At 39.5% G+C, this 26,438-nt stretch overlaps 2 protein-coding genes across 2 annotated transcripts; both read right to left on the bottom strand.

The window, feature by feature from the left end:
- Nucleotides 1–7,503: 7,503 nt before the first annotated feature.
- Nucleotides 7,504–8,331, bottom strand: CH25H (cholesterol 25-hydroxylase; the record flags this gene model as incomplete). Its single annotated transcript, XM_080621482.1, has 1 exon — nucleotides 7,504–8,331. The coding sequence occupies one exon, from the start codon at nucleotides 8,329–8,331 to the stop codon at nucleotides 7,504–7,506; it is 828 nt and encodes a 275-aa protein (XP_080477608.1).
- A 7,161-nt stretch (nucleotides 8,332–15,492) lies between these two features.
- Nucleotides 15,493–26,438, bottom strand: LIPA (lipase A, lysosomal acid type). The gene is made up of 8 exons (XM_080621081.1): nucleotides 26,232–26,438; nucleotides 22,182–22,380; nucleotides 21,710–21,819; nucleotides 20,941–21,077; nucleotides 19,369–19,515; nucleotides 18,177–18,248; nucleotides 17,073–17,144; nucleotides 15,493–16,487 (listed from the first exon to the last, which is right to left on the bottom strand). The coding sequence occupies exons 1-8, from the start codon at nucleotides 26,266–26,268 to the stop codon at nucleotides 16,254–16,256; spliced, it is 1,008 nt and encodes a 335-aa protein (XP_080477207.1). The 5' UTR covers nucleotides 26,269–26,438; the 3' UTR covers nucleotides 15,493–16,253.

Raw genomic sequence — 26,438 nt, 5'->3', positions numbered from 1 at the left:
TGGAGATGTCATAAACTGGAAAAGCAATTCCCCACAGGCAAGTTGCAAGAAGCATCAGACAGTGCTAAATCCAAGATGAGCCATGGCTGTGGGAACAGAGGAAAGATACTAGATGGAAACAATTAACCCCACAGAACGAGTAATTAAATATTCTTTCGCTTTCCTCATCACATGAGTAGCAAAGATATTAAACCATTACTCACTTTCTTGAGACTCCAAATTTGGGTTGGGCCTATCATATTGGAATTGTCACTGGCAAAAAACTCTGATGCCCTGGAACACTGCATCCTGCAGCTCTACTCCAGCATGGCCCTGCTGACCCCACAGGCATAGCCTCACCACATACAAGTCCTTTCCCTTCATACATCATCAGTCTACTCAGCTTCCACGTCAGAATCTGGCACTTGCTTTACATCCAGGGAAGAAACCACTCATGGGAGTATTTGAGCCACCACCCTCAAGCACACTTACTATGCAGCAGAAACGTCCAGTGTGAGTTAAGGTCACTTCATTGAGCACATTAACCCAAACCAAAGCCTCCCCAGTCTAGGATTCAGGAGGAGAAAGCCTTCTCTCCTGTTCCTTTGAGCTGGGATGAGCCAGTGTCAAGTGAGCTCTAGAGAGACAGGTTACAGGAAACTCCCCCAGAGGAAGAAAGACCTAGAAAGAAAACACCTGAAGTGCAAGCCAACCCACATGGACCTGAGTAGGAGAGGAAAAAGGACAGAGGTAAGCACTTGCCTTCTCAGACAGAGTTTTCCAGGACAGGTTGTAAGGGATAAGCCTCCATCTGCAGCAAGACATGTATATGAAATGTATTAGTTCTCACCCAATGCAGGCACAAGGGAGTGATCATCTGACTGCTTAAGTGAAAAAACACTGCAAACCTGGCAAAGCAGCTGGCAGTACTCAGACAGTTTTCTTAGGGGAGGAGGGGAGGCTGTCAGCAGCTGCTCAAGGGAAGTGTTTTGGGCTTACCAAGAAGAGAGCATAACAGTGGAGAAGACCACCAGATAAGAGGGCAGGCAGCTGGTAGGCATTTGCTCTTTCTATAAGCTCAGCTGACTGGGCCACCTCTGAGCTTGCAGGTTTTATAAGCTGCAGGCATCAGAGGAGCATGCTCACACAGTATTAAATTGTTCCAGCTCTTAGCATCCATGTACTTCCTATATTCATTTTTCTGAATGGCTTGATGTATTCTGTTGTGTCAGCTATTTAGACTAGCTCCAGAAGTTTTGTAAATACATCACTTAAAGGCTTTCTAATTACTCAAGCATGTTGTTTTCTGGGGGTGTAATCTTCCACAGATTCTGTGAGTGTCAAAGAGGTGTGTAAGCACAATTTTTAGCATTGCTTTTTCATATCCATTTGTTAAAGAGCGTACATCTTTCTTGCCTTAAAATCAGATTATCTATACTCCAACCTAGATTTTGGGCTAGTTAATCCCCCAAATTGTTCACTGATTAGTCCTGAGGACAAATAAAAGTACTTGCCATCTAAAGTCTTTCTGGAAGTGTAGGTAACATAGGCTTCCACATCCCTCAAAATCCCATGTCTGTAGTACTTTCATAGAGTGAAACCTAAGAAGTCATGTTTCTGCCTGTCTGGCCTACTAACCATCCAGCTTGGTTTGTTAGCTTTGTGGTTTCCCACAAACAAAACCTGTTATCTCAAAACTGGACACAGAAAAGGCACTCCAGTCTATGTGCCTGTAGATTTTTTTTTAACTTAATCTTATACCTGATGACGCAAAAGTAAGTTTGCATTTATGCTTTATGACCAAAGGCAAGTTCCCTCTTGCAGGTCACTGCGTTTTGCTGCTGTGGGAATTTCCAGAAAGAACTAGATAACAGAAAGTAAAAGCTGTGTGTGGATGTGCAGTCTGTACCGGTCCAGCAGTAAGAATCTGAGGGCTGAAAGCATCTGTGTTATGGTGGGAAGCATGTATCAGAGCAGCAACCCACCTGATGGGTACCTGACAGGTAGTGCACTTCACTGGGGGACAGTGATGGAAGTGCCTCCAGACACATTGCTTTCCTTTTTGTTTCTCCTTTCTCTCCTCCCGCTGTCCACACCTACATCCTACATGATCATAGCAATCATTACAGTTTGGGGAAGAAGGTGATTAGTAAGCTTTTCAAATCTTGTTTTTTAAAAGAAAGATTAAAAAAACCTCATAATTTTCTGCAATTAAAGGACCCCCCTGCATTAGTTTGGTTTCCTTTAAAGTCTGGAATTCTTGTGTTGGTTGGTTTTGGGGTGTGGGCTTTTTTTCTGTGTCCTAAGCAACTTCAAATTTCCATAAATTAGAAACACATTTAAGTTTCAGAAAACAATTATTTGGCAGTTGTTTTTATGAGAAAAACATACTGCAAACACAACTCCAAACTGTGCCACAAAGACCTTTCAGGTTGGATTGTACAGAGCAATGCAGGACTAGCCTGAATATTTGAGCAACCTGGTACATCAGCCAAACCCAGCACACAAGCCAGAGTCTTAGATGCATGTGAATTACATGTAAATGTGACAGCAGGATCACCCTGAGTGCGCTCCCAGCCCAGAAAGCCAACTGTATCCTGAGCTGCATCAAAAGGAGCATGACCAACAGGTCGAAGGAGGTGATCCTGCCCCTCTACTCTGCTCTCGTGAGACCTCAATTGAAGTATTGTGTGCAGTTCTGGTGTCCTCAACATAAAAAGGACGTGGAACTGTTGGAACAAGTGCAGAGGAGGGCCACGAGGATGATCAGGGGACTGGAGCACCTCCCGTATGAAGAGAGGCTGAGAAAGTTGGGGCTGTTCAGCCTGGAGAAGAGAAGGCTGCGTGGAGACCTCATAGCAGCCTTCCAGTATCTGAAGGGGGCCTACAAGGATGCTGGGGATGGACTCTTCATCAGGGACTGTAGTGATAGGACAAAAGGTAACAGGTTAAAACTTGAACAGGGGAAGTTTAGATTGGATATAAGGAAGAAATTCTTTACTGTGAGGGTGGTGAGGCACTGGAATGGGTTGCCCAGGGAAGCTGTGAATGCTCCATCCCTGGCGGTGTTCAAGGCCAGGTTGGACAGAGCCTTGGGTGTCATGGTTTAGTGTGGGGTGTCCCTGCCCATGGCAGGGTGGTTGGAACTAGATGATCTTAAGGTCCTTTCCAACCCTCACTATTCTATGATTCTATGATTCTAAGATTATTCTCTTAAACAAGGTTAATCTGGGAATAGAACCATGGGGGTCTTGTATTTTGAGAAAGTCCAAGGTGACTTGTTTTTTTTTCAGATGCAGAACTACAACTACTTCTAAAGGGCTGCATGGGGGTAGGCAGATAATGGTGGAAGCTTAATACTTGTGCATGAAAGCAAGAATAAGTAATACTGCTGAAATGACTGCTGAGTCCACTAAGATAAAGCCACATCAAAGAGTTATTCACTCCTTCCAGTGGAGTGACATTGGATGACTATTTAGTGTTCTGTCATTAGAAATTGCTTCAAGACTAAATCAGAGATAGCGTAGTCTGACACCCCCAAAGAGATACTAGCTCTCCATTTAATCCAGACAAAACACTAGACTGAGTCACTAAATCCATTAATAACATAGATTATTTTTCAAATCATAAAAAATCATAGCTGTAGACTATAACGGTGTTGTTTTTCCTCTGTAAAGTGCCTGCATTTGATCAACATGAATAAGAACAAATCCTTTTACAGAAGTGAATATTGACTCAGCATGGCTCTAAATTTTGTACATTCTCTCCAAAGCACCTGAGAAGCACACTTCTCAGCAGCTCTGAGAACACACCCACTAAGCAAAAACATGTCTTTTTGCAGTGTTTTATGCTGTCACCTCAAAATTGCCAAACTGGATATCATTTGAAACAGCCTAAATTTCGAGACAGGCATATTGCTAAATCGCCAGTGAGAATTTGGAAACGCATGCAATTTGTAAGATCAAAGAGTTCAATCTTTAACCATGTGCCTAAGACCCAAGACAGAGTTACAAACAGAAATGCACAAAATCTGACTTCTTTGACCTTTATTAAATTAGGATTTTTGAAGATATAAGGTGGACAATAGCAGCATCAAATATCTCATTTTATAGCTTAGAATCATAGAATGGTTAAGGTTGGAAAGGACCTTATCAAGTTCCAAACCCCCCTGCCATGGGCAGGGACATCTCACACTAGACCATATCACCCAAGGCTTTGTCCAACCTGGCCTTGAACACTGTCAGGGATGGGGCATTTACCACTTCTTTGGCAAATGTCCTGTTCCAGCACCTCACCACCCTCACAATAAAGAACTTTTTCCTTATATCTAACCTGAACTTCCACTGAAACATCCTCAGTTCACTCTCAAATTACAACAGATTAGTTGTTGGCAGATTAGATAAGAAGTCTGTGTGGCACATCATGTCACACTGTAATGAGGAAGGAAGCTAGGAGAATTTTGGAACAGAAGAGAGAAAGTTGGTTTTGGTTTGCTTGCAAAAGAGTGTCATGATGTTCCATTTGTCTGGTAAAGGCTTGTGGTAAAGACTCTGCGGAAATGCAAATATAGGAAGTAACATCTGTATAATCCTGTTTTAAAATCTCAGCACCATCAATACACATAATTCACTGTGCTCTCATGCTCAGTGGTACAGTTTATGCTGAACTTTTAATGAAAACAGGAAAAAACCCAACTCTTATTTGCTTATCTTCAGTATATGCTTTTGTCTATATTTTGCTTTTCACTGAATTGCAAAGGCCTAAAGTTACATGTTTGTCTGGGTCTTCTGTCCATAAGCTTTTCTCATACATACACCTGAAGTTCTATTATAGTACACTATTTCAGAAAGTGCTTCAAAGTACACACAATATGCTAATGGTTTCAATCACTCACAGTTTAGAGCCTAAATTCTCTTCAAAGCATTGGAGAAATAGGGACAGGCTATGCTAGGATTATGTCGTGATGCCAAAGTACAGTTCCATTTCTAGCATGGAATTGAAATAAGCCATTTGAGACATTTACTTGTCAAATTTTCCTTTGACAACTTTTTCACCTTTTTTTTTAAGTATTCCAACCTCATGCCATAACGAGCCTTTAAACTGAGATTCCAGATCTGATTGGCAAGATGTTCAGTAAGGATATAAACTTGGGGAAATTCCATATTTAGGGAAACGTATTCTTGGTATGTGTCCAAAGTCATACAAATGTTGAGGATGTAAGGGAGACAGGAGTAGGCAGAATCATCAAGAAAGTGCATTGCCTCCTTTTGTTGTTGTTTTGATCATCCTCACCACTGTTATGCTATTCTCTCAGTGCCAAATGAGACGGTCTCACTTGACTTGACAAGTGGAATCATATTTTTGCCTGCAGCTGACTAGGACTCTTTCTCCAGTAGTAAAGTATTTGTTATATCAACTCTTCAGTTTCATGCAAAAAAGCAGAATAATCCCCATGGGTTTAGCTACAACCTTTCTTGCAGGATTTGCTCATAGGCTTCCTATAGCAACATATCCAAGTACCAGTTAGCCTTAATCTTGCTTACTTAGAGAGCCGATAGTACATGAAACAGACAGTTATAGGGTATAGTTGCAATATATGGTTATAGCATAACATGTAACTCGTTGAAACCACAGAGCACCCCTGTCAGATGCTCAGTATTTGCCAAGCTGAATTAAGTGGCATTTCTAGAACTGAAAGGGTAACTTTGGGATACCTCAAAATGGCTAAACAGCACAAATAAACCAGAGACTGTATTTTGCCTCCTGCATTTGGCAGAAAAGAATACTTTCTTCTTTTTGTTACACACCCCAGAATATTTAGGATTATAATAATCAGAAAGATCAGGAACTCTTTCAGCTGTATACATGTACGGCAAAAATTCCAGTTTTGTATTCTTCTAAGCCTCAGATTTTGCTCTCAGGATGTGTCATGCTCTTACCAGCAAAAAAAAAGGGTTGCTCTTCTATGGTATCCAGAGAGCAGAGGAATAGGAGTTAACTATTAAGATAGCAGCATTTTGTACAGTTTATGAAGATGTTTATGAAAATTATTTCCTGTTATGAAAAAGACGTAGTGTCCAAAATTGCTGTTCCCTTTATAAGTTCCCTTTGTAAGCACATTGTTGGAAATACTAAGGGTTTCTCTTGTCTCCTGGACAAATAGCCTCTGTAAGGTCACACAACCCCTAGACACAGCAAAATGACAAAGACATTTCTGGATGATGATGCATAAGTGTTCCTTACACACTCTTTACATTATTTGCACTTTCTCTTTTCCCATCACTGTCCTGAGAAGTTTATTAATAATTATAGATAGGTGATTATAAACATTAAAATGCCATATGGTGGACATGAGAAGTCCATATGGATCTCTGCTGATTGAGACATGGAAGACCTGCTTATCTCTTCATGCTTATTTTTTACAGTGTGACTTCCGTGAGACTGCATGGTAATGTTCTAACATAACTGTTCATCTAGCAGCAGGTAGCTGTTTTATTCTATGGATTAGGACACAAAAAGTTTTAATTCCACTCCTCTGAAATCCACTTGGAAGAACCATTTATATTGTAGAAACCTGTTTATATTCCTTGCCAGGTTTTTGCATGCAAGTAACAATTTACTGATGTGATTGTGAAGGCCCAATACTCCCTTTTATTAAGGAGCTGCTTAACGTACTGCTCTCACATCATAAATATTGTGAAAATTATTCAAGCTTCTCACAAATGTAATAATAAAATTTCACCATGGTTTTTTCAACTGCATTCTTCAATATTCTGGTTCTACAAAACTGAAAACTATTTAAAAATAACATGATTCTGGGGAAAAAGTAAATGGTTTGCTTTTGAAATAACATGATAGTATTTTAGTAAGAGAAGTCTGAAACTCTGAAATTCAAATAAATGGTACCTATGCACAAAGAATCATACCTGTTACTAATATGAGTAGAGGAATGAACAAAACGAAGCAGAACACAATCTTAAAAGAATTACCATATTTATTTTTTATTAAAAACAGACAGTACACCAAGGTTTAAAATGTAAATATCAAAATTATTGCACAGTTGGCTAACTAGCTTTGTTTGGCAGCAATATCTTACAACATCATTGTTCAATGCTCTGGCAGGTTTATCTGCACAAAATCCATGATGTGCACCTTTTCTGTTTACATCATAAATAATCCTACAACAGTAAGATAATTGTTCTGGCGTATGTATAAAACATCATACAGTAATACAATACATGCTTTATGAAAGCTGGAAAGAAGGAAAGAGAGAGTGTCTCTTAATGCTTCCCTTACACCTTTGACTCAAATTTAAGCAACAGATATTTACCCTCTCATTTGCAGTCATTTAACATTGGCAGTTTCAAGTATACATACAAATACACATATATTAAGAGGATTTGTAATAAATAACTATTGCTTTTATAGGCAGCTTCAAATATACAATCTTCTGTATGTCTTCAAAAAATTAATGTCCCAGTTTAGTCCATCAAAAAATGAGAGTTCGTCCACAGGTAAATATCCTTAATTAGAATGTGACTCTGTGAATGTCCCAAAGAGTTTGTCCCAGTGGGTGAAGTAAGGAGCATAGTTTGATTTGAATTTCAGATGATGGAGATCATGATGTGGTGCTCCTCCATACAAACCAAAAGGCACAAGTCGATGAGTTGACCACGGAAAGTCGTATCCTGAATGGTCCTCCACTGACAACCAAATATTTACAAGAAAGAAAATAATTTCTGTCAAAGGATGGCATCCAAGGAGTACTGGGTTGATAGCAGCAAAAAATCCTAGTGAAAGCAATTCCCATACACTGGAATATTGTGTAGTAAGAGCAAATGTTGATACGTGCTTGTGATGCACCTTGTGGAAGGTCTTGTAGAGCCAAGGCACCTTGTGATGAATCAAATGCCACAGAAAGTACTCAAAATCAAACAGAAGCAGGCAAACTACTACTTCCAGCAGGACCTCAGGCAGCTCTGGAGCTGTGACTGGCAGATTCATTGGTTTCCAATACCAGTGGAGAAAAGTCACCGGAAAGATAAAAACAACATGGTGATACACACTTTGAATAATGCATGGCACCATCATTCCAAGAGTCGGATAGTTCTGTGGCTGGATTTTGTATTTTCTCAAGTTCGGTAGTCTAGTGCTTAAAAAGTCCAGTGCAATATATGGAAGACAGAAAGCCATGTATGCTGTAAAAGAAAACAGCACTGGGAAAAACGGTGACTTGATCAATGGCTTCTTTGCTGTGACAAAGTCCCAAAGAGGCTGAAGGCACAACCTGTTGTGCCCTCTATCCATCGCGTAGCTGAGCAGCAGCACTCTGTCTGGCAGGCTGCAGTTCATGCTGATGGCAGTCTGAGAGGTCTGTGAATCCTGCAAGCCTTTATCTAGCCTGCTCAAGGAAAACTCCGCCCATTAGAAATCCTCCTTAGCAATACGTAGCTTTAAAGAGGAAGTTCCCTTTCCTGTTATACAGAAGAGGTATAATGCATTACAAACTCAAAACAGAATTAGCTGGCTAGGGTAATCACTGGAGCTCTACAAGAGACTTACACAATGGGAAAAATAAGCAGAAATGCAGAATTCTAACACTGGCATTCAGAGAAAGAGGGTAGGAACATTTTCTACTCAGCGCACACACGTGAAAACTGCTGTCTCTTAGTAATTTTAAATTGTGTCATCCTTTGTCTTTTAACTTGATAGGTCAGGAAATAGAACCTATAATTGATTTTTTTTTTTTACACGACTGTTATCAAAGATGTACCTAAATCATCCAGGATGTTTTTGGATGATTGTGCAAACACACATTTTCTTAATGATCCCTTGGGTTATACAACAGGCTAACACAAAACCTTAAGGAGACCTATACTATGCTTCCAGTCCGAACGTGGTAGCTGTGATCTATCCTCATCTGCTTTTGAGGTCCTGTTCTCCTTTATGTTCCTGTATCTACCTGACATGGCAAAATCCACCTGACTTGACTAGATGCAAAATTGAGCCAGTGACTTTGAAAAGAAAACACATCCCCCAGTTGCTGGGAGGAATACAAAGTAAAATCTCTTCATGCTTCCAAACAGATACTTAGTGACAATTATTACTGCATTATTACATGTTCGCTCCACATCTCACCAGCTCGTTGAGCAGTATGATATGGAAAGCATTCTTTACCCACGTATCAAACTAACTTATGCAATTAAAAGTTCCACAGTTTAGACCTAAGTCCTTTAATGGATCTTCCTTTGACTATAGGCAAGCACACAGCAGAAGCTAGCAGGCTTGACTCCCAACATTTCTAATTTGCTAAAAGTATTTTAGGGGTAAACTATGGAAGTTTTGATTTAACCACTAAGACATCACTCTTTTGTGCTTTAAAAAAAGGCAAACAAAGCTTTGAACATTTAGGGAAATGAAGCTTGCCATCAGCTTCCTATGAACTCACCTCTTTTGTAGGTATGGCATTTATTCTAATACTGGAAATGAGCTCAACTTCCTGGATGACTTTATTAGCTTGTTCAGACGATTTTAGTTCTTTGCTATTCAGAAATGAAATCTGATGGGGGGGGGGAACGGGAGACAGAATTTCCTTGCTTCTCAATAATTAAGAATAATTGGTTAGCAGTGACCTTTCCTGAACCGTGCATGGACTTCTCCTAATACTTAAATGTACTTTCAGTTTCCATCGTTTTCTTATAGAGATTCTGCTCTTAAGGAAGTGCAGATTTTGTTCTCTCCTTAGACATGAAGTAATTTACTGAAACAGCAACATTATTTGTGCTATTATATAGGCAATCAGAAGTTCTTTGTTGAAGACAGGTATGGTGCAGCCTTCAAAGACTCTACTCATTGAATACACATTTTAGAAACGGATTCAGGTTCTCTGCTGTCGTGAGACTGTTCTGTTGAACTCAATTAATTCAAAGTGTTGAATGTAGTGAAACTAAAACCCAGTGAGAAACACTCATCTAATAGATGAGGATCTATATACAAGAGCTTCATTTCTGTTTTCTAACTGTATTTTATTCCAACCTCCATTTCACAATAAGGACATGAAAAATGCATCTGTAACTCAATCACTGTCTGGTTCTGAAAATATCCTTGTGAGAGATGCTTTCTGTTGATTTATGTAGTTACAATCAGAAATTAAGTCTCCCAGATGGGACATGAGATTCTCTATTCAGGGGACTGGAGCACCTCCCATATGAAGAGAGGCTGAGAAAGTTGGGGCTGTTCAGCCTGGAGAACAGAAGGCTGCATGGAGACCTCATAGCAGCCTTCCAGTATCTGAAGGGGGCCTACAGGGATGCTGGGGATGGACTCTTCATCAGGGACTGTAGTGACAGGACAAGGGGTAACGGGTTAAAACTTAAACAGGGGAAGTTTAGATTAGATATAAGGAAGAAATTCTTTACTGGGAGGTTGGTGAGGCACTGGAATGGGTTGCCCAGGGAGGTTGTGAATGCTCCATCCCTGGCAGTGTTCAAGGCCAGTCTGGAGAGAGCCTTGGGTGTCATGGTTTAGTGTGGGGTGTCCCTGCCCATGGTAGGGTGGTTGGAACTAGATGATCTTAAGGTCCTTTCCAACCCTCACTATTTTATGATTCTCTATTTTATTAGAATTATGCAGGGACTAAATTTATTCTATAATGTATTCCAAATCTGCCTAAAGGGACATTGACAGAAATTGTTCAGCTGCCTTGAAGACACTCCTCTGACTACCCTAAAAGCCATGTGAAGTCCCAAGATGCTTTAGAACCACTGCTGCCTATAAGCTAAAATCTAAAGAATAGGCATTTTGCCTGCAGATTAGGTCATAGAAAAATATTATTAAATCCCTTAAGGGAAAATAACAGAATTCTGCAGTTTTATTACCAGTATACGATGCAACATGAAGCCCAAGCAAGGCACAGAATGTGTAGAACTTGTGCCGTTCTGCTGGCGCTTCCTGGGACAGCTCAGAAGAATGAATCTTTGTGCATCAGAAGGCAAAACCTCACTCTCCAGCAACATAGTTCATGCTGTTTGGCTTAGCCACTAAAAAGCACTGCTCACATATTTCCACTCCTCTAACTCAGGTTTCTTTGTCAGTGCAAGGTACAACATGAAGACAAAGTGAACACTAATTCTTTTTGTATTTAATTCAGCAATACAACCCTGGCTTTTTTTTTTCACCCTACTTACAATGCTGCCAAACCTCCCCATATGTTACAGGACTCTAAATGGGTCTCAAAAAAATCAAGACTCCTGCTACAGAGTTTAGGTTGAAGGGCACATAGTTTGGAATGAGGCCCCGCAAAGGGTCTGAAATAGATTCCACATGAGCACAAGATGCGAGCACCTACCCCAGGCTCCACTGTTAGGTACAAGCTGCAAGGTAAACATCAAAACACTAAGTCGGTAGGAAAATGAGGAAGAGGCAGCAAGAGGGAAAACTAGGATCAACGTGCTGAAAGTACGTCACAGAAACTAATGTCACAGCAGGAGAGGCAAAACGTCTTTATCCCTCCTCCTCTTCTCCATCTCTGTATGAGGGGACTATTGTCGTACCAAAGATAAAGCAACATCCCAGTGCATGCTGAGCCTTCTACGAGAAAGAGGGTGCTGGGAAAGCGGGTTGGGAACTTGATGAGGACAGTAGCAGGGAAGCAGGACAGTCACCAGAGCACAGTCGGGGAGCAGCAGCCCCTTCTCTCGCATCAAAAGGGATTGCGGCCCTCGCACCCTAACTCACCTCTGTCCGGGAGTCTGAGCAGCAGGGACGCGCCGCACCTCGCCGGACCGGGCTGCCCCGCGGTGCCCCAGGGCTCCGCGCGGTTCGGGACCGGAGCTCCCCTGCGCTCCCCCGCCGCGCCGCGATGCAGCGGGCAACAGCGCCCCCCTGCGCAGGAGCCGCGCACAGCCCGCCCGCTCCCGAGCGGAGGCTGCCGAGTGAATGCGCGCTTGCGGTTAACCGTACAGGGACCAGGGAATACATCCCGGGCTTTGTTACCATTCTCAGGGATAACACCTTTCTACGGCAGGACAACCAGGTAGGCATAGATTTGTCACAGGCGGGGAAGGAAAGAGGGGCTTTTGCATATTTACATCTTTCCAACCTACAGTCCCCTTAGGTTTAGGTACACTGAGATTCAAACCTAGAATCTCAATCCACAGTATGGACACGAGTCTCTATTCCTCGAATCCCAGGTAAGCAGCACAAATCCTGAGCCCTTGGGTATGCTGAGTACTTGAGGATGAAGAACACACACATTCCTCCTCAGTTTTGATGAAAACACAAAGTACTTTTCCTAACAGAACAAACACATTTTCTTAAAATATTTTCATACCAACACCCCACCTCCAAGCTTCACTGTAAACCTCCCCAGCCAGCACAGAAAGAAAGCTTAATTATGGGTCTTTTTAATGAATTCCTAACAATGGCTGTGGACAGAAAGCTGCCAGCAAAGTAAATAGTTAATTCTCCAGCTTCACATTATCAGGATCAGCTTTACAAACAATAACCATCAGGAAAAGATTCTAAAAGTCTTTCATTCAGAATTCATAACTCCATAGTGAAAAATTGATTCACATCCTCTACAACTGCACATGTGCATCATTTCTGGAGGAGTCAGAATGCAATACAGACATTTTTCAGGTCAGCATCCTTAGAAAATAAGACTTAGGCAATCATGTTCCAGATCTATCCAGTTGGTACTGTCTATCCAGCCTTGGTAATCTTTTATTTAATTGATGATTTCAATGATTTTGTTCATAGAAAGTTATTTGAAAATAGGCTACTGCAGAAGAGAGGCCATTATTAGCATGCTCATGATGGGCAATGCTGCAGCATGACTTTGTTTTGTAAGACCTCAAAGAAAGGGACAAGACATTGTAAGTGCTTTAACAATAGGAAAACCTTCCACTGAAACCCATGTTTTGTTATATACCAGAAAACCCATCCAGCCATCTCTCATATCTTACAGATTAAAGCTATTTGTAACTTTTCATATTACTCGTTTCCTTTTTTTTTTTTTTTTTTTAATGGCACATTCGCCATAAAGAATAATTTATGGAAAACTGGTTTATTTTATTCCCAAGCTGGCAACAATGTTTCTCTTACAGGGCTCAAGGGAGTAGGAGCTCTTTTGTCATTACTTCCTATTCTGAGGCACTTTGAGGCTGTTTGAGTTGATGTGTAAACTTTCGTCAGTGTTACCACTATCTACAGAATTACTAAATAGTGTAAAAATGCTCTGCATTGAGCTAGTACATCATTCAGTACGTTGCACCAACAAACATACATGCACTCTATCATCCTTAGGCCTTCTGCACTAAATGAATGGTGTGAATATATTTGCAGATGACCACAAAAAAACTGTTTTCCAAGTTCCAAGCTCATGTGGACAAAACATCGTTATGTCTTGCATGCCCAGTTGTGTTGTCCATCTCTAAGTCAAAGCCCAGGATCACACACTCACTTCAGACGCACACAGGCCCGTGAGCCTGGCAATCCATCAGCTGAATGGGGACTACTGTCTTCTGGCTTTTTTGGCATAGTTTGATCACATCACTAAGTGCTGAGACCAAGTCACCAGAAGGGGTCTGATGCCCTCTGTTATGCCAGTGCACTTTTTATTATTCAAAGCTGACATTCAGCCAACATTCAACATCATATATATACACCTGTAACACAAAGATGTCTATAAAACATGCACTAAGCATGTAAGATCTGCTTTGAAAGATGCGCCATCCATTGCTGGTCATTCTTATTACACCAAGATTCTCTCCTTCAAAAAGATGTTTGGGGTGTCTTATTTTGCACATTTCTTTTCACTGACACCTCTCCCAAGTTTGTGTCACACAGTGCTTGTAATTTTAGCAAGCCAGGAAAAGCACAGCAGCTCAACGTTCCCATAGCTACCCCTGCTCCAGCAAAACTCCACAATGGCTTTTGTGAAAAATTTCCACTATTCTGGCTATATTTCCAGGCACACAAGGAGCTCACCTGCATGCAAAGCTGACAACACATAGAATTTAACACACCTGCTTTTTTGACTGCACATCTGCTATATACAGACTGTATAGCCTGAACATATTTATGATTGAAGATGACAAAAGTCAAAAGCTGGGTCAAGCGTACCATAGCAGAGATTAGCTTCCTGCTTAACTATGTGGTTAAATGCTATTTATGAAATTACCAGTCTGTTAAGCAATGCAATTACCCAAAGTTTAAGAAAGTGATACAAGACACTTTCCACCATATCAGTGGTTTGAAAGGTTAGAAAATGACTCTGCATTGTGAGCAGTTATGTACAATTGGTACCTTACTTAAATGTCTCAGAGAAGTCCCCCCAAACAACATGAAAGTCCTTTCAGGATTAGTAAAAGCCTCTTTCAGGACCCAAGTAAAATGCAAGCTTACTTGGCGATTTTATTTTATTGTACTTGTTCTACGGCTGAATAGTTGTGAAAAACAGACAGCTTTCTGGATTCTGTCCCAAAGATTCACATGCATTCATGAAACAAGAAGTGAAACACAATACATCGCTCTGAACTCCAAGCAGCTCTCTTGTTTATTGAAATATTTCAAGCTTAACAAACATGATGCACACAGCTCTTGCTGTATCACATTCCCTCATAACCACTAAGTCAGCCACTTTGGATTCCAACAGAAACTTCCTTTCAGCACAGTAAGGTGAAGCAAATACGGCTGCTACAAATATAAAGCAAACTTGGAGGTCCTGATAGGAATCACAACCGAGATAGCATGAACCACTTTTTCCTTAAAGAAAGCCTGAGGATTCCCTGAGTCTGAATTAGGAATTACAAACAAACAAAAAAACCTAAAAATCAACCAACCTAATTTTTGGCTTATGCATATTTTTTTTCCTTTTTTTTTTTTTTCTTTTTTTTTTTAAAAAAAAAGTTTGTCTCAGTTTAAAATGCACTATTTTCTATGTCATGTTGAAAAGGGCTTTTATCCTATTAGGATTACTGACAGAAATCTGGGTTGAATCCAGGCATGGCACAGAAATCATAGGGACTGAGGCAACTGACTCTGGAGGTTGTTTGCACATCTACATTTGGCATGGAACTTCTGTGTAATTCAGAGGAGCCGAAGTCTTCTGCATAATCAATGAAAAGAGCAAGGCACCTATACCACAGAGAATCACAGCTCCAAAGTCAGATCCCTAAAGCAGATGTGAATCCTTTCCCCCATTAAATGGAGAATTAGTCACCCTCTGAGGTGGAAACTGAAACAAATGGAGACTGCTGTTAATACTGCCAGGCTTCACCAGGATGTTTGTGGTTTCTGAACACAACAGTGGCAAGCACCACATAAGCAGCTAAGAAGTAAACATATCTTCAAAGCAGCAGATAAGTAAAGGGAAAAGTCCATGCAAATTAAGTCACTCAAGCTATAAAATTATGCTTTGGCTCTTCCCTCATCAGTAGTATACTGAGCAGCTTGGTTTTTAGTGGTCAGTGCAAAGAAAACAAAACACAAGTATGTTACATCATTGTTCTTGAAAGCCATAACCTATTGACAAAGCCATCTGAAAGTGGTACTACTTTCAACTACTTCTCTTCTTACTTGCTTTTACAGATTCCTGGAACGATACTTATCCATAGCTGGTATGTGAAACATGAAAGGCATCAACATTAAATCACGAAAAATGCAGCAATTAATCACTACCAAAATAGTAGATTTCAACTGACAGTGATGATCTTCTCTGGTTTCATGACAGTTCTTCTGGGCAATATTGAAAGTCCTCTAATGTAGCTAGGTTGTATGTGATGGCTCAAATAATGAAGACATTAAGTGCTTTTTAAAGGACCAGCACCAAATGGGTCACTGCAGTACAAGGAGTATTTCTGCAAGGTATTCAGAAATGGCAATGTACTGAGAAACAGCAGTGTCTTTTATGGACAGTAAAATATTTATTGCTTTAACTGTCAAGCACCTGAGGTGCTGGATGAACTAACTTGTCTTTCAGACATGTCACTAAGTTTATATGCACATGACATACTCCTTTTGTGCAAAGCCACACTGCTGTTTTTCGAGTACCATGCCAATGTGTGCAAAATCAGCAGGGTACAGTGAGGATTTATGCAGGAGAGAGAAATAACATTGAGAAAAAACAAACCAAATATGAATCTAATTCATTAGTTATTGCTGGCATTTTAAAAATGTATCATAAATAAACAATGTAGCATTACTGCCAGAAAAGCATATGTTCCAAAAAGATGAATTTCTGGTGAGCTATGACTTTGAAATACCACGTTAGTTTAGACATACTTCCTAATCATGTTAATTATTTCATTATACATGCGGTAAGGCGCATCAAGGCCCCAGATGAAGTCCAAATGTTCCCATTCTGGAATGTTTTTGTGGTAAACCAAGTTTGTGATTTGAGTGAGCAGCATAGCAACATCCTTTGGGTCTGCCAGCCAGTCATGTCCACCAGTCCACACAGCAGTTGGTACAGTCATCTCTTTTATTTTGTAGAAAGGGGGAGTAGACTGAGCGAAGGAAAGCAAAACCAAAAGCATTAGACAGAAAAAGTCTCCAGTGTGATACTACATTGCAGTGTAACATACTAGCAAATGCAAGAAGAATGTCTCAAATTCTAATTTTCTCTTCCTCTCTTGGGCAGCTAGACATGGAGTCCAGACTCAACAGAAAACATAATTCCCAAGAGTCCTGCCATATGACAGCACACATAGCAGTAAAGATGTGCTTTGAGGAGCTTACAAGACAGTAGGGTAGCAGAAGTCTCAGAAGTCTCTCACTCAAGTTATTTCTGAACCCTAATCAAATACTAAAAGTGATTGCTACTCTGCAAGTATCATACTGCAATATACTTATCACTAGTTTGACAAGGGGCAAAATATTTTCAGTATTGCACATAGCAATTTGAAGAACACATGGAAATTAAACAGGCTGGAGACAAGCAATGGGGGGGGGGGGTTGTATGTTAAATAGGCAAGTCTCCAGTCTGATTACTGGGTGGCTTTTTAGCATGCAGCATAAACACAGCACCCAGAGAAGTGCCCAAGGAGGTTTTTTTGTGACACTAAAGAATCATATCCATAAAAGATGCCTACCTGATTGTAGTGAGCTGTATTTGCAGCCTTGCTTCCCCAGTCATAAGCTTTGAGTTCCCCAGTCTTCACAGCCTAGAAATAAACAAATATTCACACATAAAAAGAAAAACTGCAACACTTCTATCTCAGGAATAAAAAAAGTGTAGGTAATCTGGAGAATTGGCAGAGAAAACTGACACAAGAAACAGTGAAATGCCAAATATTAACAAGGACAAGTGTCACCGCTTTACCCAGCGCCACAAGAGTGGGAAACACTGACATTCACCACCATTAGACTTTGTCCTTTAAGATTTCACACTCTTTCATAGCAACAGTAGGAAAGATTAAAGAAAATGCTTCAGTGTATCCAAAGTCAGGATGTGGCAGCTCCATGCTTACTTCTGAAATATTTACCTTGCTGTCTAAAGGTACATGAACACAGCATGAAGCTTTCTTAGAAAACTACTCTCCAGGATTTATCATCTATTATTTTTCAGAAACAGAAGTCTATATAACAGGGATTTGGGGGAAGCAAAAGGGGGAAAAGATCTTCACAAATTTCTTTCTGAGCCAACACTTGAAGAGCTACAAGATCACAAGCAGCCCTGACCACAGTTTCCATGGTAAATGCCTTCTTTTTCTTGTCAGCCTGCAGAGCAAGCTTCAGGCACAATAATGTCAGACTCATGAAATTGTGCAACGAGGTGAAATTCAAAATATACTAATAAAATATAAAATGAAGCCAAAGAGAACAGAACAGAACACCTGATGCTTTTCACTGGCTAAAAATATAACTTCTAATCAAACCAGGGTTTGCTGGAAGGGGAGTAAATACTTGTTACAGCATCTCTCTGAATTTAGCTTTTCCATTGTATTGTTTGTTGGCCTGATGTACTTATAGTTAGCATATCTCCAAAGAAATAAACGAAAGGGGTGAGCCACCTTAAGTCAGTATCATCAAAGCAGATACAGTGAACAGCTGCCACTCTGAAAATCGGTAGTTCCAAAATTTCATTCAGCCTATGCTGCATATATATTTTGGCATTTTATTCAGTTTAAATATCAGATACATCAATATCCTACAAGCAAGACAGCCATGGACATTTTAGATTCTGGAAACTCTACCTGGCTCCAGTGGATCATGTTTTGTACAGATGTCCCTGCAGGACAGTGTGCTGAATACACATCCACTCGACTCTGCAACAAGATAATTAACATGGTTTACTCCTCAAAGTGCAGCAGTTCTACCCATTATTGCTTCTTGAGCAATACAAAATTTTCCACTCTTTTTAAAACTGTTATAAACAAAAGTTAACTGGAAGCAAATCTATGGATGAGGTAAAAAGTTCAAATGTCTGGGGAATAATTGCAATTAACTAAAGAACTTTAAATCTAATAATGATATCCCTTAAACATTTTTCATATATTAAGAATATTTTAAAAATGCTAGTGTTGTAAGAATTGGGAGCACATTAACTAATATTTAGATAGACTTCCAGAGAAACCTTCTGTTACATCTAAACTAGTAGCTCTCAGTCCAAAGTGATTCAGAACCTCTTACACTTTGAGTTTAGAAGTACAAAATACCCAGGGCAAGCTTAAATCCTGGCAGAAAAAAAAAAAAAAAAATACTATCCACTATTAAAACCATGAAAACTGCATGTGCTGGGCAAGAAAACATCCAAAAAATGCACTTTCACCTTGATATAAAAAACCAAGCAAACAAACAGAAAATCACCTCCAGGTAAACTGATACCACCTTCTACTGATTTCAGGGAGTTAGAAACACTTTAAGAAGCATTGTGAAGAAAGGTGGTCTCACACTGATTTCTGTTAACTGGCTTTTAGACAATAAAACAAGTCCTATGAACAAGCCCTTTGGAACTCAGACCACAGATGAAGCCATTAGCAGGGTCAGAAATTGGTCCCAGAGAAAATAATTGCACGTTCACCAAAAGAACAAAAAACTTTAACAGTTCTCTGAAAATAGTTAAAAACTAGATCTTTCTTCCTCATTTCATTGCAAAAGGAATTAAATACTTCCACCACCATATTAATTCATTTCTTTTACCCACTTCCCCAGCAGATCGTAAACAATGTATTTTAGCTTTCCAGTAACATTTTAAAGGTTAATTCTATCCATCATAACTGCACAACTAATCTATACCATGAAAAGATATTAATCCAAACTCAATATGATGAAGGCGGCATTAGGAGATTTCTGACTACATGTAAAGGACAACCAGTACAGTGATACACAGTTAATACTATGTTAAAGTTCACAATAACTTAGCTGTTAAAAGTCACTAGAACACACCATATTCAAGTTTCTCTCATTAAAACCACATAGAAGAAAGAACAGGTTGCCACAAAGGTCATCAAGTATTCTGTGAGTGCAAACATGGGTAGCAAGCCACTTCAGCAAAAAATTCTGAGGGAGGAATTGCTTCTTTCCAAACATGTCCTACAAAATAACAGGAACATAGGACAAACATGTAATTGCATAGAATGACTTGGGTTTCGTTTTCATACTACAACATTCTTTAGGTAATTATTTCCATTTGCCCTGGTGACAGATGTGTCATGAAAATTATTTATCCCCTTATCAACCTTGTTTACAGTCCAATCCAGAAGGTCATGGTTAGTGCTTCTGCTCCAAATGATACAGTCCATTAAATCCCACAAAAAGCACCTGGGAACTAGGACAATCTTTCAAGAATTCCAAGCCTGACCTCAACTCCAAATCAATTTTAAATTCAGTATTTTACAGAATAGTGTACAGTCTTGTCATCAAAGTATGTTAAGCTGTGTCTGCTAATGGTAATGGCTTTGTAGCTGTAACTTCCTCTCTTCAAATCATGTAAGAAAAACAAATTGCATGAGCTGTGGTGGCCACTTCCTCTTGATGGGTATTTTTAAAACATCCAAGGATTTAAAAATGGCCCACTGAGAACTTCCTTAGAAATGACACAGCTCTTTAAAGATAAAACTGACCCATGGGTTTCTCACTGTCACATACTTCTGCACTCTAGCCTTTTTGCAAGTCACCATGAGAATCAAGCTCCTCAGCACAACTTCAGCATCTGCAGAAGGCACTGATCAGCTACTGTACTCATTAGACAAAGTTCATTACACAAGGAACAGAGGATTACAGCTGTTAGTACTGCTTTTAACTGCCTTTGGAGCAGGGACCAGACAGGTACTTAAATCTGTACAGCATTAAATCTGTACAAGGTACATTAGAGATGGGTGTATCTCCTACAACAAACAGCTCTGTGTGGGAATCTCCATGGGTGGTGGAAAGAAAAGTGATGGTTAAAAATGACACACAGTGGTGTGTTCACAATGTCTGACTTCAGGCACTCACTGCAGCCTGCTAGTCTGCCTACATACCCTTTCGTGTTAATGGGGAAAGGTAAACTCCTCCAGAGCATGACTCACAACATCTAAATAAAGCTGCCGCTCTTAATCATCCTCTGAAGGATCCTCTTCCAATACTAAATGGTTAATTGTGAAACAAATCTGTTAAAGTTCATGACAATTCAGAAGTATTCTGTATTTAAAGCTATCATGTGACTCTTCTAAAACACACTGACTAATTAATCGTGTGATTTCTGTAGCTGAAATTATAGAAACATGGGAAAACGTAGTTTTATTCCACCTATTAACTTGTAAAATATTACTTTAAACGGATGCAAATTGTCTTATTAGGCAGTATAAACCCAGAAAAGCCACTTTTACTTCCACAGCATTATTATGGAGAAACCAGGCAGTATTCTTGTCAAATATGTTACTCTCTAATAACAGCTATTAAGCCTTTGCTATGCTGCTTTGAATTAGAAAGTGAGGCACCTCATTTGGCTTAAAACATTCATGCTAAAATACAAACCTTGAGTAGCAGGTCAGGAAACACTCCCAATTTTGCCAGAGGGCTAGTGGCAAACTTGACTGTAGCTACTGGTGCCAAGGCAAAGAACATTTTGATTTTCTTAGCCAGCTGTGGCAAAGTTGAAAAAGCAATGAAAGCTGTAAATAACAAGAGAATAATTAACAAACCTCATCGGCGCAAGTTAGATGGGAATTTTACATGGCAATGATTCTATAAAATCTAAGAGCAAGTGCACAAAAGTACTTCTAGATTAATGGTTTGATTGTTTTATTTAGGATGAGTTTAGATACTGCAAATTAATCTAGTTACTATAGAATGCAGATTAAATGAGGCAAATAAGAAGGATTGTTTTCTTCTGAAAAACAAATTCATGCTAACTCACCCAACACTCTTCTAGCTCTTCCTCTTTGCAGGTCTAAAAGCACCTGAACCAGGTCTTACGTACAGCAAAATATTCTGGAAATGCGATTCTTTATTCTACACATCTGATGACTCTCATTTTATTATCCATAGTTCATCAATTTATTTTAATAGAAACTGTACTGGTAGCTACCTGTGACTTCAATTTATCTTTTCAGCAGTCTCCCACTTTAAGTAAACATAGAAAGAATAAGTCTTTCATTTTAATGTTGACGACTATTCCAGGAAGCAGCTAAAAACCAGAAGCAGTAGATTTCAAATGCCCTATTTTTCATAATTAAACCACATATGTGGAACTTGATATAACTTCAAACACAACATATCCTAACGAATGCATATCTTGACATACCCATTGTGGTGCCCTGTGAATGACCAACGTAAAACACTTGTTTCTGGCCAGTTTTCTTCAAAATAAAGTCCACTGAGGCTGGAATGTCATACTTAGCCATTTCATCAAAGCTACAAAGCAAAGATAAAAAGTCAGTTGTGTAAGTAAAGTTATCAGTGTGGAACAGCTGCACAAAGCTTTACTGCACTGCAGATCAGTTGCCTGGACATAAAGAAAAGCTTCTTTTGGATGAAGCAGAAATGCGTCTACACACCAAGCATGGGTAAAAGCAAATTCTACTGACCAGGCTGTCTCAGGATACTGTACTGACCATGAAACTCCTCTTTACTGCCCCTGCATATGTAACAGCGCATGTGACCAGAAAAAAAATATCTTGTACATTCACAGTGACTGAACTAAGATGATGGGCAAAGAGAGGAAAAGAAGCCTGCTTGCAAACAGCATATGTAGTAACCTAACAAGGCAAGGATACCTGAAAACCCAGAATTCTTCTTGCTTCACTGTGAAGTGTGTATGTTTTCTGGACCAGGTGTTCCCTCTGCTGTTTCCGAGCCATACATCATAGCCAGCATCTGCCAGCATAAAGCCAAGGCTGTTGTAATCCAAGTTTGTGATCCAATTGCTGGCATCTGCAAGCAAACCATGCTGCAGAAACACGACAGGCTTTGGACCTGAAAAATAATGCATTTATCATAGCTTCCTGTTCACCTGCAATTGAATGCCTAAGAATAATTCAGGTGAGTTATTGAAAGTCTACTTTAGATTTGGACTTTAACATTTAATCTACTTGACTTAGTCTACTAACAATTTATATATTATTCATAGTGCCATGAATCATGTGCGTTCACAAAAAGCTACTTTTTATCACTAAGAATTTTAAACTAGCAACTTGCTAGTTTTCTAACGAGAGCAAAAGAGTCCTTGAAGTTCAAAACAGACAGCAGATATGCAACAAGCAAACATGAGAAAAGTGCTACAGGAAAAATACAGGTACCCTTTACAACTGTTTCAAGACCACAAATACTCAAAGTGGCCCAAACAGACACCACTAAACTACTTATGACTCTTGCCTTGCCCCTAAACCTGGAGAAGGCATTCCCATATATGTACTACTGACATCTTTGTTTTCCAGTCAAGACAATGCCAAACTAGCTGCCGAACTGTGGAAATCTCTGCACTTGGGACTGATACTACCTCTATGCAACTCACTTTCATTACCAAAGCTCTGGCAGAACCTGAAGAGCAGTACAGTAGCCAACAGGGGAATCAATATTTCAAAGGACTTTCTCCCCTTGACTTAAATAGTTTAAAAAACCCACAATCAACACCCAGGTGGAATTAAGGAAACCTCTCTCCTGACTTCCGCATCATGAAAACGGAAATGACATCCTTATGTGGAATACAAATTAAAATAAATAAATAAATAAATAAAAAGATGATTCCTGCTTCTACATAAATAAAATAAACTAACATATAATCGCTTAGAAAAAGTCTGACCTTCAGAAAATACAAAGACCATTGGGTCCTGCAGTAGCACAGGTATTTGGGGCATTTTTTCTGCTTTTATAACTGAAATCTGGTATCATGGTAACTTTAGTTCAATGCCAGAGATTACTCAGGAATTACCTCCTCCAATGACACATCATTCTATTATAATACTAAATCACGCAGTACTTCCTCCATTGATAATTTAGGCTTGGATCTTTCAGCAGAAGCAGCCAAATCACAACCATTTCAGTCACCTATACTCTCCATTCTGGGTCATGTCCATAAATGTTTGCTGTGAGTTACAAAATCCAAATAAGCAATATTCCTCCCTCCTAGCAACTTCTATACCAGTGATCACAAACCTATTCAGTGCCTGCTTTTTCCATTTTGTTAAAAAACCATGTGGCACACTGTCCCTGCAACCAGAGCAAATCTCCATCAGTGCCAAAGTGGCACTGGAAACAGTACAGTTCAACACAACCGTTTGCTGCAGTAATACTTCATTGCCTTATGAACAGTGTGCAGGATTTTCAAGCCTAACATTAATTTTTTTTCAGTAATGTTCCCTTTTAGCTGCAATACCTTCTTCCCTTTTATTAAACTCAGATCAACGAACTTCTCACTTTTTGAAGAACTGGCTTTCCTCAGGCTGCTACATGCATGTTTCATAATGCAGGAAGGGGAAAACTGCTTAACTGCTTTAATGCTTCAATTCTGTTCTCCATTAGCCTTCAGTTTTTGCCAGTTCTTTTTTCACTTTACCAAGCAGTCACCAGATCTGCACATGAATTACACAATCATACAACAAACTGACTTGCACAGTAATAATTTTATGTATCACCTTTAATCCTAAAACTCCCAGAAGGGAAATAAGAAAGGTAGGTCCTTAAACTACCCTTTCCATGGCAGAACATTTTGTTCTCTTCACTGCACCCCCAAGAAGTTGAAGACAGATTTATCTCCATGCCCTTCTTACGCATGCTATGCAAGGAAAACTAAAGCAAAACATCATGTGATACATCATTCCAAGGGATCCCATTCACATTACGCAGGTATTGCAAAAGAAGAATTATGGCATATATACACTGAGTCAGCAGTAACACACCATTGGTATCTTTCTGAGAAAAGATACCAAGTCTATAAAAACTTAAGATCAACATGAACTTTGAAATCTTCATTCTTCTAGGAGATCATACTTCCCCAAATGTGCCCAATAATCCTTGTTTTCAAAATCAAAGCACTTTGCAAAACATGCACTTGGGGTCGAGGGTGTGGCAAGGGGAATGTGGAGAATTCCTACAGGTCAGGAAAACTTCTGTTTGCTTATGTCATCGAAGGATTTGACAAGATCAACAGGTACAAAGGCAGCCTGTCTTTTTCCTCTGGGCTTCCCTGCAATTCTTAAGTACAAAGACACCTGCCAAGTTTGAGTGGTCTCATCCATGCAGTGATCTTCATAAACTCACCTTGTGAGAAACAGCACACAGTGCAAACATCCTAACTCATACAAAACCAACAGATAAGGTCAGGGAGACTGTTGCTTGACCATTGGCAGATGAGAGCAGTTTTCCACAAGTCTTGTTCACACATAAGGCTACAGGACAATCACTGATTTCTTTTGAGCTCCATGTTTTTACCTCTTATCCTTAGCTTTTTTCCGTCAAAAGGATCCTGAGGCAGTCCTCAGAATACGCAGTTTCTATACAAACAGGCTACTGCTGTTGTATGCATGCAATTGTCTAAAGAATCATTTATAAGGGGTGATGACAAGACTTGATACCAAATTCAGCCACTGCTGCTCAAATACACTCTTAGTTCCACAGACATTGTATGAGGATAGCAAGCCAAAGGCTGTATGTCTCTCCTCTTCTACCTTAGTCTCACTTTGAAAGCATTCCATCATTTAGCCCTCACAAAACCCTTTGCCTTTCTTAAGTTTTGGCTTACATTCCCCCTATCCTTTTTATCCCCTACCTCCTCACTTCTACACCCTGTGCATTCCTTCCATGCACCTTTCAGCTTTCACAGTAAGTCGTACAGCTTTTAACAGTGCTGTGGCAGCACATGCCAATGCTCCTCCCAGTCTCCCATCAAATCACATCCATGAAACAATTTGGTCTGGGCCAACTGTTGTCAACTACCTGTTACTTATCTCAGTTTGCAATATATTTTTACATGTATTGTACTCAAGATGCTCTGAAAGGTTTTTATCTTATCCCTGCTCATTGCAGGGGGGTTGGACTAGATGACATTTGCAGGTCCTTTCCAACCCAAAATATTATGATTCTACGATTCTGATATTGTTTAAATAAGCTTAAGCAGATATGTAAAATATGACACCCCAGTAGTACATACTACAGGTCTGGATGTACCTTATTGCAAAGGGAGCTTCAGAGAGGTTAAAATTAATGAAAGAATTTTTATACAGAAATCACACAGTAATTATATTGTGAACATTCCAGTGGGAACTCCTGTAGTTCAGTTATATTTCACAAAAAGAGGCACTGCCCCTACTTCTGAAAATGGTCAGGCATTTTTAAAAATTTATTACTTATAAGAAGCATTTTTTAAAATGGGGTTTGAAATAACACAACAATGTTACAATCAATCTCTTTCCAAGATACTTTATGCCTTCAAAAACACAACAAATCTCAACCTTTACTTTTTACTTCCTAGAAAAGCCAGGCTGCTCAAACCCCTCAAACCCTCAAAAAAAAAAAAAAAAAAAAAAAAAAAAAAAAAAAAAAAACAAAAAAAAAAAAAAAAAAAACCACAACAATGAAGGGCTTGTATTAATGTCACATAAAGGCAATGCCAGGAAAATACAACTTTCTAACTCCTTCTTCCTTTCTTTACTCAAGTCACTCTACATGTGCCTACTCTTACTTTGGTCGTAAGATTCACCAGTAAGACATACTAACTGTATATGTCATATGGTCTTTAAACTTTTTCTGAATTAATGCAGGAGAAGTTTTATAAATCAAAGAGAGCTTTTATATGACTTTCCACTTTTCCAAGCAGAAATAAATCTTACCTTTACTCCTTTCATAGCCTTTTCTTCCATAAGGCATTCTGTTAATGGAAAGGATATACCCATCTTCTGTTGTCACTTCGTACTCCTCACTAGGGTATCCTCTGAAGGTAATAATTTGACTCTGAAGTAAAAAAAGAAACCACTTTGGAGTCAAAGAAGAAAGAAAAGAAACTACTTTGGAGTCAAAGTCCTCCTCAGTTCATTAAC

This window comes from Psittacula echo, assembly GCF_963264785.1.
Source record: "Psittacula echo genome assembly, chromosome: 6".
Lineage (NCBI taxonomy): Eukaryota > Metazoa > Chordata > Aves > Psittaciformes > Psittacidae > Psittacula > Psittacula echo.
The sequence above is the reverse complement of the archived record's forward strand: the minus strand, read 5'-3'. Positions and strand labels throughout refer to the sequence as shown.